This window comes from Melopsittacus undulatus, chromosome 1 (genome assembly GCF_012275295.1).
Source record: "Melopsittacus undulatus isolate bMelUnd1 chromosome 1, bMelUnd1.mat.Z, whole genome shotgun sequence".
NCBI classification, from domain to species: Eukaryota; Metazoa; Chordata; class Aves; order Psittaciformes; family Psittaculidae; genus Melopsittacus; species Melopsittacus undulatus.
This window is the reverse complement of record NC_047527.1, coordinates 85,308,861-85,327,483: the sequence shown is the minus strand read 5'-3', so window position 1 is coordinate 85,327,483 and position 18,623 is coordinate 85,308,861. Positions and strand designations below refer to the sequence as shown.

At 52.1% G+C, this 18,623-nt stretch overlaps 2 protein-coding genes across 3 annotated transcripts in view; one reads left to right on the top strand and one right to left on the bottom strand.

Annotated features, from left to right (window-relative positions):
- Positions 1-2,350: 2,350 nt before the first annotated feature.
- Positions 2,351-17,150, top strand: FOXC1 (forkhead box C1). Of its 2 annotated transcripts, none has more exons than XM_034061516.1 (2): positions 2,351-4,242; positions 16,209-17,150. In XM_034061516.1, exon 1 carries the CDS (start codon positions 2,397-2,399, stop codon positions 4,077-4,079), a length of 1,683 nt encoding a protein of 560 aa, XP_033917407.1. In that variant the 5' UTR covers positions 2,351-2,396; the 3' UTR covers positions 4,080-4,242; positions 16,209-17,150. The 2 variants fall into 2 exon arrangements, with proteins under 2 accessions (XP_033917407.1, XP_033917398.1); XM_034061507.1 differs by lacking the exon at positions 16,209-17,150 and adding an exon at positions 4,455-5,810.
- The window catches only part of GMDS (GDP-mannose 4,6-dehydratase), a 413,709-nt gene continuing 409,959 nt past the window's right edge, over positions 14,874-18,623 (bottom strand). The window contains exons 10-11 of the mRNA XM_031049754.2: positions 16,258-16,326; positions 14,874-15,881 (exon numbers count right to left, since the gene is read on the bottom strand). Coding sequence (XP_030905614.2) covers positions 15,819-15,881; positions 16,258-16,326 — 132 coding nt within the window. The 3' untranslated portion in view covers positions 14,874-15,818. The remainder of the gene's footprint in view (positions 15,882-16,257; positions 16,327-18,623) is intronic.

Sequence of the window (18,623 nt, the reverse complement as noted above, 5' to 3'; positions counted from 1 at the left end):
TATTTGTAGTGTCACAAGATCAGGGTGGGCAATTCATTTCACAAACACACACGCGTCTTTCCCTTACAAATTCCATCCCTTAGAATAGATTTTAGCATGTTCTTTTCAACCGGGATGTTATTAACGCTAATGGAGTTTCAGAGGTATCGGCTACGAAATGAATGAGGAGCACGGGGTTGTATTTTGGATATCTGAAGTACTGGTCAAATACACCGCTGTGCAAATGTGTATCCCAACCCCTCCGTGTTTAAAGTATGAAAAAAAAATCTTCTTTCTTAAAATATAACAGCAAATTTGAAGGAAAACATTTAAAATAAATAACCAACCACTCACTCTCTGCTACTTTTGAGCTCCCGTTAAAGCATAATTCTGATTAGAGCTCAAACATTCTTCCAAATGTTTAGGTAAAGGCAACAGCAACGCAAATAATTCTTCATAGCAGAACCAGCCAGTTTAAGAAACATTCATTTCACTGGCCTTTTTTCCTTTTTTTTTTTTGACACACCTGACATGTCACGAAGTCCAGTGTGAGGCAGATTAAGAGTAGAAGTATTTGCCCTCTTCATCTCAAATAAACAAATAAATGAATGAAGCAAGTATCCGCTTTTTCTTATCACATCCCACCAGGTCTAGTAGAGTCTACCTGACGGAGCGAGAGAAAGACCCTGCACAAAGGACAGCGCCCGCGTTGACAAACAGCGGGGGCAGCGGCAGCCCGTTTTGCAGGCACAGGGTGGGGGAAGCTCTCGCTGTGGCTTATTAATAAAAGGGAGCTTTGGAGGACTCGTCAAAACCTTGTCAACCAGAGGAATGCAGTCTCTTCAGAGGCGTTTGGGCAGGCAGGCAGCTGGCTACAGGCAGGGTGGTGCTGCTGGGGCAGGGGCATCCCACCCCGCAAGCACACACACACACATACATAGTCCCTGGTCCGGGAAGGCGAGGACAGAGCCGGCACATCGGCGTGGAGCCTGGCCGCCGACACCGGCGGCAGCCGGGAGGGGAGGGAAGGGGACGGAAAGGGAAGAAAGGAGAGAGCCCGGCCGGAGGAAACAGACCAACGATGGGGGGAAAGAGAATAAACATAAGTAAAAAGTGCGCGAGAAACACGCGTGGCAGAGCGCGGCGTGGGCTCGTGGGTGGGAAGAGGTCCGGGAGAGCATATACATACATGTATATAGGTATGTACTTGTGTGTGTGTGTGTATACACAAATATACATATGTGCATGCAGATACAGATAGATACACACACACACTGGTGCAGGCATGCATGTCGTGCGTGTGCCCGGGACGAGTGTGCAAGGGTGACCGCGCGCGTCAGGACACGAGTGGGCGGGCGGGAGGGAGGGCACGGGGCTGTAAGACTTGCGCGGGTCGGCGCGCACAATACGCGGGCACCCTCGGCTCAAGGCGCCCGCGTGTGCCGGCGAGCGTGTGTGGCCGGTCCCCGAGAGCTGCAACTCCCAGGGCTGCGGAGGGGAATTTTTTTCCCCTCCTTCTTTTTTACTCTTTTTATTTTTTTCTCGCTCGCTCCTCTTTTTTTTCCCTCCTCATTCAGAGCCCCGGGTGTCTCCCGGCCCTCATTGGCCGCCCGGCTTGGTTGGGCGGAGCTGAGCCGCCTGCAAAAGGAGGAAAAGAAAAAAAAAAGGGAGGAAAAAAAACCTAAAAAAAAGGAGACCGAGAGAGGAGAGGGAGGGAAAAAAAAAAGGGAGAAAACTGTAAGTGCGTAAAAAAGTTCTCGCCGTGGTGACGGATGCTCAAAAGTTCAGGAGTTTTTCCGATGCTTCCCAAAGCAGCCTGCGACTGAAAAAGAGACTGAAAAAAAGCGAGAGGGAGAGAGAGAGGGAGACTTTGCACTGGGAGACCGGGAAGGTGGATTTTTTTCTTCTTCTGCTCGCTTAAAAAAAGCCAACAAAACATATCCCTCTACTTTTGTCCCTCCTTTGCAGACAACTTGTTGCAGATCCCCGTGGAACAAGGAACTGGGAGCGTGGGAGCCTCTTTGCAAAGGTTTTATTTTCTTAATACTCTTTCTGCGTTTGGAAGTTGCTTTCTTCGCTGCGATTACTCTTTTTTTTTTTTTACCCGATTTCTTTTAAAAACTATTTTTTTCCCCTTTTCCTCCCCCTTCCTTCCCCCCCCTTTTTTGACTTTTTTCCCCCCTCCGCGCGGAGTGCGGGAGCTTGCCGGTGGGCTTTCCCGGGCGAAGAAGAGGAGACTTTCGGCGCTGCCGTCGTTATTCTTCCTCCCTTTTTCCGCGCTCCGCCGGGGGGGTGGGGGGGTGGGGGTTGCCCGGCCGCCCGGTCCAGCTCGGTCCGCGGAGCGGCGGAGGGGTGGAGGGGGAAGGGACACGCTGTTTGGTCCGGCGGGGAGGGTGGGGGAAAACTGACGGGAGGACATGCAGGCTCGCTACTCCGTGTCCAGCCCCAACTCCCTGGGAGTGGTGCCGTACCTCGGCGGAGAGCAGAGTTACTACCGCGCCGCCGCGGCGGCCGCCGGCGGGGGCTACACGGCCATGCCGGCCCCGATGAGCATGTACTCCCACCCGGCCCACGAGCAGTACCCGGCCGGCATGGCCCGCGCCTACGGGCCCTACACGCCTCCGCCGCAGCCCAAGGATATGGTGAAGCCGCCCTACAGCTACATCGCCCTCATCACCATGGCCATCCAGAACGCTCCCGATAAGAAGATCACCTTGAACGGGATCTACCAGTTCATCATGGAGCGGTTCCCTTTCTACCGGGACAACAAGCAGGGCTGGCAGAACAGCATCCGCCACAATCTCTCTCTCAATGAGTGCTTCGTCAAGGTGCCCCGAGACGACAAGAAGCCCGGTAAGGGCAGCTACTGGACCCTCGACCCCGACTCCTACAACATGTTCGAGAACGGCAGCTTCCTTCGTCGTCGCCGCCGTTTCAAGAAGAAGGACGCCGTCAAGGACAAGGAGGAAAAGGACCGCCTGCACCTCAAGGACCATGCCCCGCCGCGCCCGCCGCCGCCCGCCGCCGCCGCCGAGCCCGAGGGCGGCCCCGCCGGAGGCAGCGCCGCGCCGCCGCCGCCGCCCGTCCGCATCCAGGACATCAAGACGGAGAACGGTACGGCCTCGCCGCCGCAGGCCGTGTCCCCCCCCGGCGCCGCGCCGCCGCTCGGCGCCGTGCCCAAGATCGAGAGCCCCGACAGCAGCAGCAGCCTCTCCAGCGGCGGCAGCCCTCGGAGCACCCTCCCCTCAAGCCGCTCCCTCAGCCTGGAGGCCCCCGACCCTCCGCCACCGCCTCCGCCTCCGCCGCCCCACCACCACGGCCCGGGCTTCAGCGTGGACAACATCATGACCTCGCTACGGGGCTCGCCGCAGGCCTCCTCCGAGCTGGGCGCCGGCCTCCTGGCCCCCGCTGCAGCCGCCCCGCGCACCGGCATCCCGCCCGCCCTCTCCCTCGGCGGCTACTCGCCGGGCCACAGCTCAGTCTATGGCTCGCCCTGCGGCCAGGCTGCCGCCGGCGCCGCCACCGGCACCTACCACTGCAACATGCAGGCCATGAGCCTCTACGCGGCGGCCGGAGCCTCCGACCGACCCGGCCACCTGCCCGCCTCCGCCGCCAGCCCCGCCGAGGACCCGCTGCCCGATTATTCTATGCCCGCGGGCGGCGGCGGCGGCGGCGGCGGCGCGGGGGGCGGCGGCGGTGGCGGGGCGCTGGGGCACGGCGGGCTGGGCGGCGCGGCGGGCGGCCACCAGGAGGGGCACCACCCGCACCCGCACCAGGGCCGCCTGGCCTCCTGGTACCTCAACCAGGCGGCGGCAGCGGCGGCGGCGGCGGCGGCGGCGGCTGGGGAGCTGGGCCCGCTGGCGGGCGCGGCGGGCTACGCGGGGCCGCAGCAGGGCTTCGCCGCCGCCCCGCGGGAGGTCTTCGAGGCGCCGCGGCTGGGCCTCAGCTCCTCGCCGGGCGGCGGCGGCGGCGGTGGCGGTGGGGCGGGGGGCGGCGGCGGCGGGGCAGGGGGCGGCGGCAGCTGTCAAATGGCCTTCCCCGGCAGCCAGCCGCTCTACCGCACCTCCGGGGCCTTCGTCTACGACTGCGGCAAGTTCTGAGCGGGCCCCACCGCGGGAAGACCGCGTGGATAGCGCACAGCACCACGCCGCCGGGCCCCGCCGCTCCCGCAGAGGGAAGCGGGAGCACGAGAAAAGCTTTTGTACAGAGACAGCCCCAAAGCATGTCTTGGTTTGTTAAAGGACAGTGTTACTCCAATAACACGTAAGTTTTGGGTTTTTTTAATTGCTTTGAGACCTACTTTTTTCCCGCCCCTCTTCCCCTTCTCCATCTATTAAGGTATTGCCATGCCCCGTGTTTAAAAGGGGGCGAAAAGTCCAGCGTAGAGTACCATCTTCCCCCCCCCCCCTTCCTCTTCTACAAGGACTTGTTTTAAAATGTAAATTGCGACATAGTAATTTATTTTTAATTTGTAGTTGGATGTTGCGGACCAAACGCCAGAAAGTGTTTCCCCCTTCCATGAAAAGTGACTTTAAAATTGACTGAAACGCTGATTTTTTTTTCACTATATATAAAAAGGGAAACTGTATTAATCTTATTCTATCAATATTTTTCCTTTTTTTTGTTGAAAATATCCTGAAGGTATTGCATTGTTTGTTTATTAATAAATTACCATTCAGTTGGAATGATCCTTTACACGTCTGTATATTTTAATAATTTCATTTAGACAGAGGCAGAGACAGAAAGAGAGGGAAAAGGGATTTTATAACTAACTTTGTCGCTGGAACAGCTCGTTCCCCTCCGCACAAATTCCAAAGACCATTTAGGAACTGCCAGGTCGAAAAATCCCTTTTCAGTCTCTTCTGCAATATGTTCCACTTAGTCAGCTCGCCTTATCCGCTAGGAAAAAAAGACTTTCCCATGGCAGCTCTGAGTTGGCAAATAAACAAACACGTTTTCTTAGCAATTAATGGGCAAGACCTGGAAACATTTGACCATGCACAGTAGTATGACAACATTACGGCTTTTTAAATAATATGCCTGTGTAAGGCTAGATGAAGCGGTAACTCCGAGGTAGAAGTACATGCACTAGATTCCTGCCCTTGTGTAACTGTGTATATATCGAGCTATCGATCTCTGTGTGTGTATTTCAAATGTATTTATATGTAAGATTTACATATGTTATCTATATTTAAAGAAGGATTACGTATTTATTTATAGCTACGTATAGGCGTTTGCATATGTTTCTAAACTCCACAGTGTATAGTACATGCCAGGTACTTTGTAGTACGTATATTCTTAAATGCAATGTAAGCGTATAAATCACTGCTTCGTAGAATCGATAGCAATGCACACAGTCACATCCGTGAAGCCGCTTCTGTAATAGATATTTTTTAAGTACTATTTTATTTCAGGGAAGGAACCTGCTCATACAGTCTACCCTCACACCATTATAGCTCTGCTTTACTCCTGTCCTATAAGGACATTACTGGTCTGTTGGAAGTGCCCTGATTGCTGGAGCTGAAATTATTTTAGAAAGAGGTTGTGTGGGAGAATTTTTCGTATTTCTTGTATAGTTTTGTTTGTTCGGTTTGCCTTTTTTTTTTTGCTATTATTATTTTGGTCTTAATCCCTCACTCCTTTTTTTCTGAAATCGGTCGGGGGAAAAGGAAAATATTACCAGGGTAGTAGATAAGTGCTGCACAGACTGACGTCTTGTCAGATCAAGAATCTCACCTCCTGGACAATTTGCAATTAAGAACCTACGGGCAATGGGGATCACCTTCCCCCTTTGTAAATAACCACCAAAATGCAATAAATTCATTAACTTGAAAGAACCTGCCTTGTCAGTCAGACTTGGGAAGAAGATTATTTGATTACAGATATTTAAGGCCTAAAGTTTGCTTTCAAGATAATACAGTTTCCTATCAGTATCTCTTATCTAAAAGCAACACTTAGCGGTAATTGCTGTTGCATTGTTAAGGGTTACACTGTAAATAAATACAAAGGTATTTACAGTTAAACCTTATTACCTCGCTTTTGAGCTACTCTTCCCCTCCAAAGCAATAATCTAATATTCAGAAAACACTTTCAGCAGATCGAGTGAACCGGAGGGGTGTGGGAAATTATTTTATTATGTTGGCTTAAAATATCTTTATTTCAGTATCGCATAGACTTTGCTCTTTTTTTTGCGCTAGTACCTCTGTTAAGATTACCGGCCTTATTTATATTTATTTGTTTGCTAAGTTGGGTGAGGGGAACTCAAACTCTCTATCTTTCGGTTATGGTGAGGCTGAAGTGAAGGACAACCGGAGCTGGTCGCCTTAGCTCCGGGGGCACGCTTTGATCGCTGCTCCCAGTTTCTCACCAGTAAGGGGAAATACAGTATCACCTATTCCCGTTCGGGCTCACCTTTTGTTCCAGCGGCCCATCTCCCGGCACTGGGCTGGCCGGGCTGGCGGTTCCCGCCTCCCCTCTGCCTGTGTCTGGGCCCGGCGGGGCTCTCACCGCCTCCCTTCTTCGCTCCCCGTCCCCAGGAAGGGGGGGGGGGGGGGGCGGCGGTTGGTCCTTCGGCCCCCGGCTCTGCCAGCGAGGTGCCTGCTAAGTGCTAACGCGATTCCCGCCTCCTCTTCCCCCCGTATTTAAAGTACAAATTAAAGAAGGGAGAGGGATTGCATGTGTTATTTGCCTATTATTTGTCGTTGCGATGAGGCGCCGGCTTTCCTGTCTTTAGGTTTTTCTCAGAAAATCAGTAGGAGGGACAGCAGTTGTTCACTACCTCAGCTTGTTTAATCACTCATTGCATTGGCACTGGTGCTGCTCGCTTAGGGGACTTGGAGGGGCCATGTGGAGCTCCAAGTGCCCTGGGTAATTGTTGCTGATGTCCCGGGCGCATCGGAGCTGCCCGCTGCCTTCCGCAGTCCCGGCACGGTGGGGCGGCCGCGCAATTTGCGCTCCCTGCGGCCCTGGCTGCAAAAGGGGCACCCTGCTGGAGGGGGCTCGCAGCCAAGGAAAGGGCAAACGGAAATGCCCCGTTCGGCTGCAGGTAGGTCGTTGCGGGATCTTCTGCCTCCGGAGGAGATCCCTTTCCTGAAGTGACGTGCATGGTGGTGGCTTAGGTCACCTCCCGGTTCTCAGTGCGACGGGCTGGCTCACCACAACGCGTGCTTGGGTTTTAAATAAATTACTGTATTATTACAAACTTTTTTCTCCCCATCCACACAGAAATTGTTCACAACGAAAACAAGCTTAGCGGTGCTGAGGGTCCCCCCGGTAGGCAGTGAATCGTGCGGGCTTGGCAGCGGAAGGCTGCCTGGTGAGTGCGGCGTTCAGGGCAATGCCGCGGGGTCCCTGAGCGGCGCTGCGTGGATGGGGCCGGGGCCGGGCCCCGGCCTCCGGCGTGAAGCTTCGCTGCTGCTGAAGGTGGGGAGAAAGGCCTGGCTGGCTCTGGGCTGCGGCGGCGCACCGGGACGGGTACGGAGCGGAGCATCTGCCTAGGGCAGCGCTCCTGTGTGTAAGGCACGAACTGTGGACATCGGGGTCCAACGCCGGGCACGGTCCCTTGTCCCCCATGAGCTTCCCTCCCCTTAAGAGCAGGAGGCAAATTCGAGTGTCCGTTCTGACCTGTAATTGTCTCCCAGCAGAACTGGGCCTGTCCCGAACGCCAAAGGAGACGCGGTCCGACCCGGCGCGGAGCGGGTGGGTGCAGGACGTGGCCCCGCAGCAGCTGGAAGGTGCCTCCATCAGGCCACGGCGTCTTTGGTGGCAGCCCCTACAGCGAGCGGGGACTCCTGGCCCCAGCCTGGCCTGCGGAGCAGCCCAGTAGGTGCCAGGTTAGCACGGTGCTTTGTATTGTATTTTTAGCTCAAGCTGATTTCCCACCCCCACCCTCAAACTATTGCTTTGCTTTTCGTCTAGGAAAAAAAAAAAGAAACAAAATCGCATAACTTTATAAAAAATAATTAATTTGAGGGTCAGTTCCATTTAGCTGGTTCTAGTGGTTTTTTGTGTTTGCTCATCTCTCAAACTAAGGAAAACATGAAATAGTAGTCTCCTCCCTTCTAAGTTTCCTCCTCAGAATTTCTTATTAAAGCAATTACAGTTCATATTAAATTATGCAAAGGTCATAACCAAAAAATAGCAGAGAAATACATGCAAATAGTTGAGAGTTCATAGGTTAAACCCCTACCTCCATAGGCCAGGTTTAATAGGGAATGTAGTGGGGCTGTGTGGTGCACGGAGACATTATGGCAACGTTACCACATCGACGCTTTACAAAATCTGTGCCTCTTTCTGAGAGCCACGAAGCTCGGGAAAGGAGCTTCGAAGTTAACACGGGAATATTTTCATAGTCGGGCTTAATTTTGTAACGCTACTGGTAACTCTGGGGTAACACCTATTGACCAGCCTGCTGTGCTGCGGCAGCACGCTCACCTCCCCAAAAAGTACGCTGTTGGAGCAGGGCGAGCGTAAAGCTCCGCTTTGTGCTCGAGGAGAAGGTGGAGGCTTTGCTTGCGCGGTGCGGGTGAGCCGCAATTTGCGTACTCCAAGGCCGGTGTGGGATATTGCGCCGCGCAGCAAGGAGAGGCTGCGCACGGCCGGGCGCTGAGCCCCCCTTGGCGCCCACGTGGAGGTGAGCGTGAGGTAACAATGCGCACTCTGTGTTATATCGTCTTGATTGCGTAGGCAAAAGCGTGCAGCGCCGATGCACTCACGTGGCTGCTCTGCGGCCAGGCTGGTCCAGGAGCGCTGCGGTTCATAGAAACGCTCCCCCATCCTCTTCCCGAAATCACCCATTTCAACAGCAACCGCTAATTGCACATTAGCTTTCAATTAATTTCGCATGTAAAGTAATTCAAACCCCTCGGCGTGGTCAGTCCGTTTCTCCCGGTTCCCAGTGTTGGGGCCGGGCACGTTGGCTAAACGCATCCATCATATTAAGGTGCGCGAGTGTTTTTTGGGGTCAGAGAGGTTATGAGGAGTGCGGCGGTGGGCGCCGTCGGGGGTGCGCTTCCGCTGCGAGGACGCGCAGGTGGCACGCCCAGGTGCGCCAGCCGGGGCAGCGCGGAGGTTGCGCGCAGGTTTACACAGCAAGCCGGGCGAGAGCTGCGCTACCTCTCCATAGCGGCCCTAAAGTAAGGGAGCCGCTCGGTGCTCCCAGGGGATATGCATGGGTTTCGATCCAGCGGCATCGAGCACACGAACTCACGGGCTCGGAAGGTGCCACTTAAGCTTCTCGGGTGAGGTGTTTTTTCCATTTATGTTTTTTTTTTCATATCCTCATTCTCCTGCCTCGCCTCCCCGGCGGCTTGTCTGTGTGGTGAATCCGCCCCGAAGGTGGTGGCGGTGCCGCGGTAAGCGTAGCCCTCCTGGTTTAATTACGCTGGGGCTCATAAAGCCATTCGCTTCTTTCCAAAGTAATAAACAAACGTCGCGTTAGGTCAAGATTGATGGTGCCCATGCAATAAAAACGGGCCAGGTCAGGAAGGAATAAAATTCAATCAGAGCTTGCGGAATCATTTTTCAGGGGACAGAAAGACAGAAAAGGGAGACTGGGGTCAAGGGAGACGATGTCGCCATTCACAGCACACCAGCCGGGAGGGAGGAGGGCGAGGGTTAATGAGCGATTGTTTTTATCAAGCGGAGCCTAATTGAACGAAACAATAGCCTCACCGGCGGAGTGGGGACAGGCTCTGCGGGGCCGCGACGGGCACCGGAGACCCCTCAGCAGCAATGCTGCGTGTACTTCCCCTTAAAACTTTACACACGCACCTGTGGCCAACAAGCTGGTCCCATTCTTCTATCTAGTCCTGGGCCTGGCCGTGCAGGCAGAGGTAGCAAACGGGACGGTGCTTAAGGGAGGAAAGTGGGACCCCCTCATTTCACAAGAAGGGGTCCTGAAAAGCCAGCTCCCACTCTCCCGAGGGTCGCTCCCACTGATCCGGCAGGAATAGGGGCCGTCGGTGTCACTTGCAGCTAACTAAAGTCTCTTCCCTTGTTTAGTTTGGTGGGAACGTTGCTGTCGTCCGGAGATCTGGGAAGCGACCGCGGAGGTGGTATTTGCAGGGTACCCGGCGGGGGGTGGCCTGGTGCGGCCGAATGGGACCGTCGGGGTGCCGCGGTGTGAGGGGAGGCCATAGCGCAGCCCCGCGGGAAGCTCCTGAGGTCCCAGGGGCTCGTTTTCGTCCCAACCCGGCCTCGGCTTCTTCGCCAGCCCGCAGGCGCTCTGTGCTGCGCGGACCGGGGAGGCAATAGTCAAAGGCTCCCACCCTCCCTTGGGCCGGCAGGCTATTCAGGGGGATCTCTCTCTCGCCCTCTAAGCAAACGCGTCTTATGCACGGCACCTCAGCGACCTTTCAGGTCCATAGCTTGCGCCTTACTTTGTATGCGTGTTTAATAGCAAAATAATAGCAATATCAAAAATAACTGGGGTGGTGGGGAAGGTGGCCCTAGCTACCGGTGAGTGCTCACAAACTCTCCGGCTGAATGGGAATTGGGTGGTCGGCAATTCTTTGTGGTTTTTTTTTTTTGCCCCCTAAATAAACACAGCTTGAGACGACTTGGGTGGGCAGAAGGGAACAATTTGTGAGCCAAAGAGCAAGTAAGCTGGGCAGGCAGCCGGCCCGCGACTTACCTGCTGGAGACTTTCACCTGACCTTTAGGTGTCAGGGGGCTTGGGTGTGCAGTGGCTTACCCCGCTTTCGGGTCAGCAGCTTTAGGCTGCGTTCAGGAGAATTAAAACAACAATGAACCCCCCAAACTGGAATCCCCCTCCTTTCCAGCCCCCATCACCTCTGGGGAGAATGCAGGAAAACCAACACATTTAGAACCATTAACTCTTAAAATAGCTGAATTTCCTTCAGTAGGAAAAACTCAAATTATTACACTCAGGAGTTCAGGATATTTATATAGTATATGAATCGATGAATAAACAGGTCATATCGCTACAGCACTTGTTCCTCAGAAGGCGAGCACTCGATTTAGAAAAACACCATAGCTGTTCCCCTTCACCCCCCGTCTCCCCCCCCCCCCCCCCCCCCCCCGTTCCTGGAATTTATTTACTTGCCAGAACATTTAAGCGGCCGAGTATATTTTTTAATTTAAATAAATATTTGAAATAAGGAAAAAGGAGACTGTTTTCCGTTAAATGATAATGTTAAAGCACTGATAATATCGTCCAAAGCAGAAGAGAATTGTTTAAACAATGTCGGTGCTTGCAGGATTGCCCAGTATAAATACATTCGCACTGCCTTTTTGATGCGAGTTTCTACTGCAACTCTTTTTTCCGTGTATGTGAGTGTATAGCTATGTATGTTCCCGCTCCGACCGTGTGAAACAGGCCTGCAGCTGCAGGCCAGCGGAAGGCCGTGTCATTTTGTCGAGCCCTTTCATCCTGGGATGAGGGTATCGGGGTGCCCAGTTGCCCGGCGCTCACACGCCTCCCTTCTGCCAGCTAGAAGCTGCCCTTAGCTCTTCTAACTTCGCCTCTGAGGGATGGGATGGATTTAAAACCGAATAACGAATTGCATAAATATTACGGCTTTCTCTCGACGCCATTTCCCGCCCCCCAAGCGCTCTGCCCGGGGGGGGGGGGGGGGGGGGGGAACTGGGAGGGAGCGCAGAATGAACCGGTGCGAGTTCATTAGTAAAGCAAAGGTTGCAATTAGAGTCTGCTGCTGCGAACCTATCTCTCCCCCGCCTGCCTCCCATAGCCCCCATCACAAAATAATTGCAAAGTATCTGTTGATGTTTTTCTTCCACCCGTCAAAACGTTGGAGCTCTGCCTGCTCCAGTGCTGCTTTCTGGGTTTGTTGTGTCTGGAGACAATGCTCCGCCAGTGAACGATCAGAGGTGAAGGGGGGTCACTAGGGGAGGCAGGGAGAGCGGCTCTGCGAGCCGGCTAGGGGCTCCCCTTTACCTCCCACCTCTGCAAACCTGTCGCCCACAGGCAACGGGGGGCGGCAACCCCTGGTGCCCTTCTCTGCGCTCTGCCCCGGGGCAGCCCGGTGCCTTCCCGGTCGGGCCGGGAGAGGGAAGAGGATGTGGCCCTCATGTCCGTCTGGGGGGACGCGGCTGCTTTATGTGCAAGGGATCGAGGAGGGGGAAGGCAGGGGACTCCTCCGGACCCCCAGCTTACACCTCAATTTAATTTTTCTACATACACTTACAGCAGTCGGTGTGTCTCCGTGCTCCATTAGCTGCCCGCGGAGCATTTCCCTCTCCACCCACCCCGACGTGTGCGTGCTCGAGTAGCGGGTCTTTTCGCCCCTCAGCCTCCCCTTTGCTTTTACCCTTCGGACTGACACTGCAGGCAGGAGGTGTATATTTTTAGATGGCGCTGGCCGTTTTATTCCGCGACCCTGAGGAAACCCCCGTCGCTTTGTCTCGCTGGCCTTCCGCGGAGGGGCCGGGCAGGAGGGCTCCGCCGCCGGCGGGCCCTGGGGTAGAATCGACTCCCCCTTCTATTCCCCGGCCCTCTGGCAGAGGTAGTGAGGGCTTGTGCTCCCGTGGGGTGACCCCATCGCAGGCCTCCGCCGCGCTGTTTATTCCCTGCGAGAATTCTGCAGCCCGCGAGTGGCCGGTGGTCCCGAGCGCCCCTGAAAAAGGCCTCAGGAGAGGGAAATTTTTCTTTTCTTTCTTTTTTTTCTTTTTTTTTCTTTTTTTTTTTTTTTTTAAGCAGCTTTCGTGGCAGTGCTACCTTCGGCAAGACAAGCTCCGGAGGAAGGCCAGAGGCCCGCACGGCGGAGAGGAGGGGACGGGTTACGGTGCGAGGTGCGGGGCGGTAGGTGTGGGGAGCGATCCCTGCTTCAGCTGCTTGTAACTCCTGCCGCTGCTGAGAGGAAGCTGCAGGCAGGGCCCAGGCCAGGCGAGCCAGCTTTCCTGAGGGAGCCCCTGCCTTCCGCAACCCGCGGGGCAGGAGCTGGGCCCGCTCTTCTCTTCCTGTTCGCCTGAACCCCCTTCTCCCCACGGGGTGCACGCCCGGGGAGCCCCCGCCACCCAGCTGCCTGGGCACTTCCTTTACTGTCGCGCTTTTCCCCGTAGTAGCGGCGCAGGGTAACCCTATTCGCTTCTCTGGCTGTCCGGGCAGCCCCTGGCCGAGACACCGGCCTTTCCCTGCGGTTGCTGCTGCTCCACAGCCTGAAAAGTCGGACAGCAAAAGCAAAATCCACCGTGCTTTTACTGTTGGAGCTGCCCTTTTAAATTAGGGAAGCTGCAATGACCCCACAGAGATGAGACGGGCGGGGGGGGGGTGCCTCTTTCCGAACCTACACGTACAAAGCGGTTGACATACAGGTGAAACGGATGAACGGATGTACAGTTAAATAGTCTGCAACTGATGTATTAGCTGCAGATACAGATACTATCTGTGTAAACAGTATTATTATTATTGTTTTCGAGAAGTGATCCCACGGTCATTGCAAAGAGCAGTGCTTTCGGAAGAATTAAAAATCGCAAAATCGGGCAGGAAGGTGGTGGTAAGGAAACCGAAAAGCAGCTCACACCTCTGCCAGATTGTAAAAAGCAAAAAGCAGCGGGGTAGTGCTGGGACGCACATTTTGTCCTATCCCGACCAATAGCAGTTGTAAATAATAACAACAACAAAAAAAAAAGGTAGCAAACATACATCTAGCTCAAAGTCATCGCGGAGGGACCGGTTGCTCTAGAACGAAAATTTGCCTTCCCAGCCCTTTCCCCCCACACTCCCCAATGTAGAGGCCGAAAACGGAGAATAAAAATGCATCTCTTGCATGAGCCTCAGTTAAGAGGCCAAAGCAAAAATAAAACCTGTGAGCTAGAACTGGCAGCTTATATAAAGGTTCCCAGCCCTCTGCAGAGATGTGTCAACTAATATTCAGATGTACCAGCAAGCCTCCCAAGTGAATCACTGTAAGCAACAAATAGTTCCCAGCAATATAAAAATACCTTGTCATAAAAAAGCTTTAATACCTTTTTTTCTAAACTATTTTATTTATTTTGATGACGTGTGCCACCAAGGATCCGCCGCCTGGGACCGCTTGCAAAGGGGACAGCCTTCGGTGAAACTGGGGAGGCGGAGCTCGCCCTCTCTCCTCCGCCGACCACCGTGCCCTGGAACGGGGGGGACCCCGCGGTCGTTGGGCTGTGTGGCGGCAGCCCGCAGGGCACAGTCACAGCGTGAGCACTGCAAGCAGAACAGACAATGTAAAGGACACGGGGAGGAGGGGTTATTGGTATTTTACCCTTTAGGAGAAACAAAAAAGGACGCAGGCTCGGAGTCGTACCCATTCGGGGGGGAAAAGCAACTCCGGCGGCTTTGTGTAAATATACCCACTCAGGGCGGTGTTCACGCCGTGAGTGAATAGCAATGTGTGTGTGCCCGGCCCCGCGGCCAGATCTAGGCCTCCCCGTGGTCCGCGACCTACTCAGCGTGTAGGGAGCCCCGACGCGCTGTGGAGACCCTGCTTGAGGGCTGGAGATCCTCACACGCGTGGGGTGCTGCTTGGAGCTACTGCAAGTGGGACACCTCTACCTCTCCGCTGCTCCTGCTCTTCTGCACCCCGCTCCGTCCTGTCCTCCGTCCTGTCCTCCGCACAACTGCCATCATGAAACCACTCCCGGCTTTGCACTCAGATCCCCACATCCCATCGCCTACCTTCTAACAGGGATGCCCCCTTCCCTGGAGTCCAAAAGAGGTGCGCTCAGAGAGGGTGTATCATCTCCTGTGTATGTACCTGCTGTATATCTTGCCCTTTGCTGATTTCGAGGCATAAAGCTAAAATGATGAGATTTAATTGGTGGGTGGAAGATCCTAAACCAGCGGGAAATGTATGGGCTTGGCGACCTCTGGATAACCCCAGTACCTTGGCACCAAAAGTGCGAAAATATTTACTCACCTTGAAGCTTGTTTTCTTTTCTTTTTTTTTTAAGCTTTTTTATTTATTTTGTTTTAATTCCTCAATTCATCTTTTGAGATGATTCAAGCTCCCATCCGAAGACTAATTATAGTAAGCAGGAATAGGACAGAAGGGGTATGGGCTGATTCTGGGGGGGGACAAAACCCAAAACACCCTAAATCCCTAGATCGAGAAGGTGCAGGACAAAAAGGCTTTCTGTGACTCATGCACACTCTGAAAGGAAGATCTGAAAAATGCTTACAAGCCCTCTCTGACTGGTTTGAAAGCAATTCCAGCAATTAGGAATTAATTCGGCATGGTCAAGAGGCGATTTCACCGCGAGTTACATCAAGTTATCCAAACTTTTACAGAGTTCAAGTGGTGGAAATGGGCCACTGGGGTGGAGGCAGGGCTGCAGGAAAGGAAAACAAGGAGTGTTCAGGAAAGGCAGAAGAGGGGAAGCTGTGGAGCAAGGGCTGGAGGGATGGTGAGCCCATGCTAACAGCAGAGGTTTGCTTCTGTTGTTGCTGGAAGAGAGGGGAGGTTGCAGGGTGGAGAGCAGGGGATGCTTTTGTTTTTCAGATAGAAGAAAGTACTAAAAATTCACTGGAAGTCCTAGCTAATTGATGAGTTTTAATTAAAAAAAGGAAATCAGTAGGCTTGTTGGCTGATCAGTACTTCATGTGCAGTATCAGTCAGGGTGACCTTTCCCCAGTTAATGGCAAAAGCCAGAGTTAGCCCAGGCAGGGCTGACCCTGGGATGATGTGTGGGGTGAGAGGCACAGGGAGTGTGTTGAGGGTGGAGGATAAAACTGGGCTTTCACACACAGTCAGGCCAGCAGTAAAACCATCACAGGGCGAGGCAGACGGCTGGCCACCCACCCTGGTGGCTCATGGTGGTGCTGGTTGTGGAGTGCACCTCTGGTATGGGTCACCCCTGTGACTCCTGTTGGGCCCAGCCAGGGATCAGGCATTGGGGTTGTTCCTCATGAGCTCCACGTCGGCATCCACCATCTCCCTCACCAGCTCCTGCAAAGAGGGAGAGAGGCAGATGAGGGCTCCAACCCAGGGAATGAACAGCAGGACTGCCCTGGAACATAATGAGCCCCTCCTGACTCCCTGCAGCAGGACAAGGAGGGGATGAGGGGTTGCTGGGCTCTTCCTATAGCAGCCCTGGCCCCAGCATGTGTGTCGGTATCCTGCTATGCACTGGGGGTGTCCATTGCTGCTGTCAATGGCTGTTGCCTTCAAAGCAAGAACTTCGACATAGTCACTGAAATGGGATTCCTCAGTGTGCCTGAGTCACCCCACACAGAGGTCCCCCCCTCCCTTCCCTTCTCTGTGGATTGCTTTTAGAAGACACCAACACCTAGCAGGTGCAAAGCATGCCAGAAAGGCCACTCACATCAAACGTGACTCTCGGCTTCCAGTTCAGCTTTTGCCTGGCTTTGGTACAGTCCCCTTGCAGAAAATCCTGCGGAAAAGAAGAAAGAGGCTCTGTGAGAAGCATACACCTTCCCCATCTCGATGGCTTCCCCACTGCCCGTGCTTTCCCCGTGAGCTGAGAACAGCCGGGACCATCATTGGACTCTTCTGAGAACAAAATATTTCTCTGTAAGATGCCATTTTAGCGGAAGCTCATATGCCTATGAATCACCAGGAGGCAGCATCCTTTCACCAGCCTAATTCAGACCAAAAGAGTTATTCTTTGTTTTTGTGTGCGCTTGGGGTTTGAACTCCAGCCCTATGGCGGTATAATGGTGAACGTTTTATAAGTTGTCATATGTCTTAGTCATGCCACTGAATGAGCTGTTTCGAATTCTTTTCCCCCCCATTTGTTTAAATAATGTAAATCACAGAGCAAACATGGCAAGTAGTCTCTTTCAAATAAAAACGTGATCACAGACAGATGATGCTGAAAGTCTGTTATGAATATGGGTAACCATATGCAACAGTAGTAAACATCCAGCTTTTGAATGCCTACATCTTTTTCCTAGAGTATTTTTGAGCATCCATATGCAAAGAAAAGTCTGAACACCTCGTAAATGAAGTTATCTTCCATCACAGAAACCAAGACTTTGGTCATACTCGCCTTACTGTTCAAGTATTTTAAAAGTGCTACCACATCAAAACAATCCCACAGCCAGTCATCAAAAATAACAAACAAAATAAATTAAAAAGAGAAAAAAAACTTCTTTGACTGCATTTCTAATTGAATGAAAAAAATGACTGTGTCCTCCTTTAAAGTTTGAATGCTGTTTAAATAGTTTGCTTTTTTTTCCAACTGTATGTGTTGATTTAATAAAACACCATCTCTCCTCACAAGCTTTGTTTCTGTGTATCAGTAAATACTAAAATTACATTTGTCTAGGTTTAAAGAAGGCCAAACAAACCCAACTTTTTTACTGAATAACAAGGCTAAGACTGAATTCTGCTCTTATGTTTGACTTTATGGTGGTAACAGAGCAGGCTTTCCAGAAAAATGCATGGACTTGCTTCTCTCTCTCCCTCTCTCTGGCCAGCGGTGGAGCCAACAAGCATTTTCTGGCTGTAGCTTTTTAACCATATTGCTGCACACTACGTTTTTCAGATGCTATCTTTTGGGCATCTGTAGTTCAGGTCATGTTAACTTGCAAAATCACCTCATCCTGTACAATAAAATGTAGGAAATTCTTCATAATTGTGCTCCAGAAAGCTAGACAGCTCGCTTCCAGGAGCAGAGGATATACACCAAAGGAAATACTGCATTGAAGAAAGGGATGTGGAACAAACACGTCTGCCGAGACTATTCCAGGCAGCATTTTTACTAGTTCAGTCTTCAGGCTAAAAACATTTTAGCCTGCCTTCAGAGAAGAGTAAACAGATGGATCAGAACAAAATGATATGAAAATAAAAAGTGCTGTGATTTCCTTAAATTAGACTAAATTATTTCCTACTGCAGCTCTGTAATGGGTTTTTAGAAACTGCAGCAGATAGTTGAGGCCAAGTCATGCAAAACCGCATCAACTTGAGGGATCCCCCGGAGGGTCGTGTGAATATGGATTGCAAAATCTGGTTTGAAATGGGAAAGACGCCCACTAACTTTGATAAAACTTGGATCAGACCCTAATGTGCTCATGGAGGTATGCCTTTTATCTGGAGTTTGGTTTAATTTACATTATATACGTGTATATGTGTCTGGAAATAAGGAAATCCTTCTTAAAATACAAATTTCAGTATAAAAACAAGTGCCTTTTATTCAGTCCTCATTCAAACCATTAGTTAGAAGTGTTTTAATACCACCTAGTTTTAAGTCATAAAAGACACAACATAAGACTTGGAGTTTCATTTTTTCTAACTGCTGTTTAATGATTTTCGACCCACAATCTTTTATTGAAAACATCATTTGAAACTTGAAGGATACTGGGTTTCCATTTAAAAAAATGGATGGGGGAGAACAGAATGAATTGTCATCACTTGCTGTATGTAGTTGCATTCTGCTTTTGAACAGCTTGGGAGCAGTCTTTTAGCTTTCTTGGACAAATGCTTTTTGTTAAAACAGTTTATCAAAAAATACTTTACCTAATTCCAGCCCTTCATTCAAAAACATAAACACTCCGCTGCTGCACAGGCCAAAATAAGGTTGGAGGGAGGTTGCAAATCAGTAAAAGTAAAGTTATTTGCACTGCTGGATTATACACAGAGATAACACAAACAACTAGTGTATTAAATCCATTTAAGCATATAAAGAAGTACTTTTCCTTTAAAAGTTCACATGCTTTAACAATGATG

What these genes read in the sequence shown, in the direction of transcription:
- FOXC1 (XM_034061516.1), top strand. Translation starts at nt 2,397, where the DNA reads ATGCAGGCTCGCTACTCCGTGTCCAGCCCCAACTCCCTGGGAGTGGTG.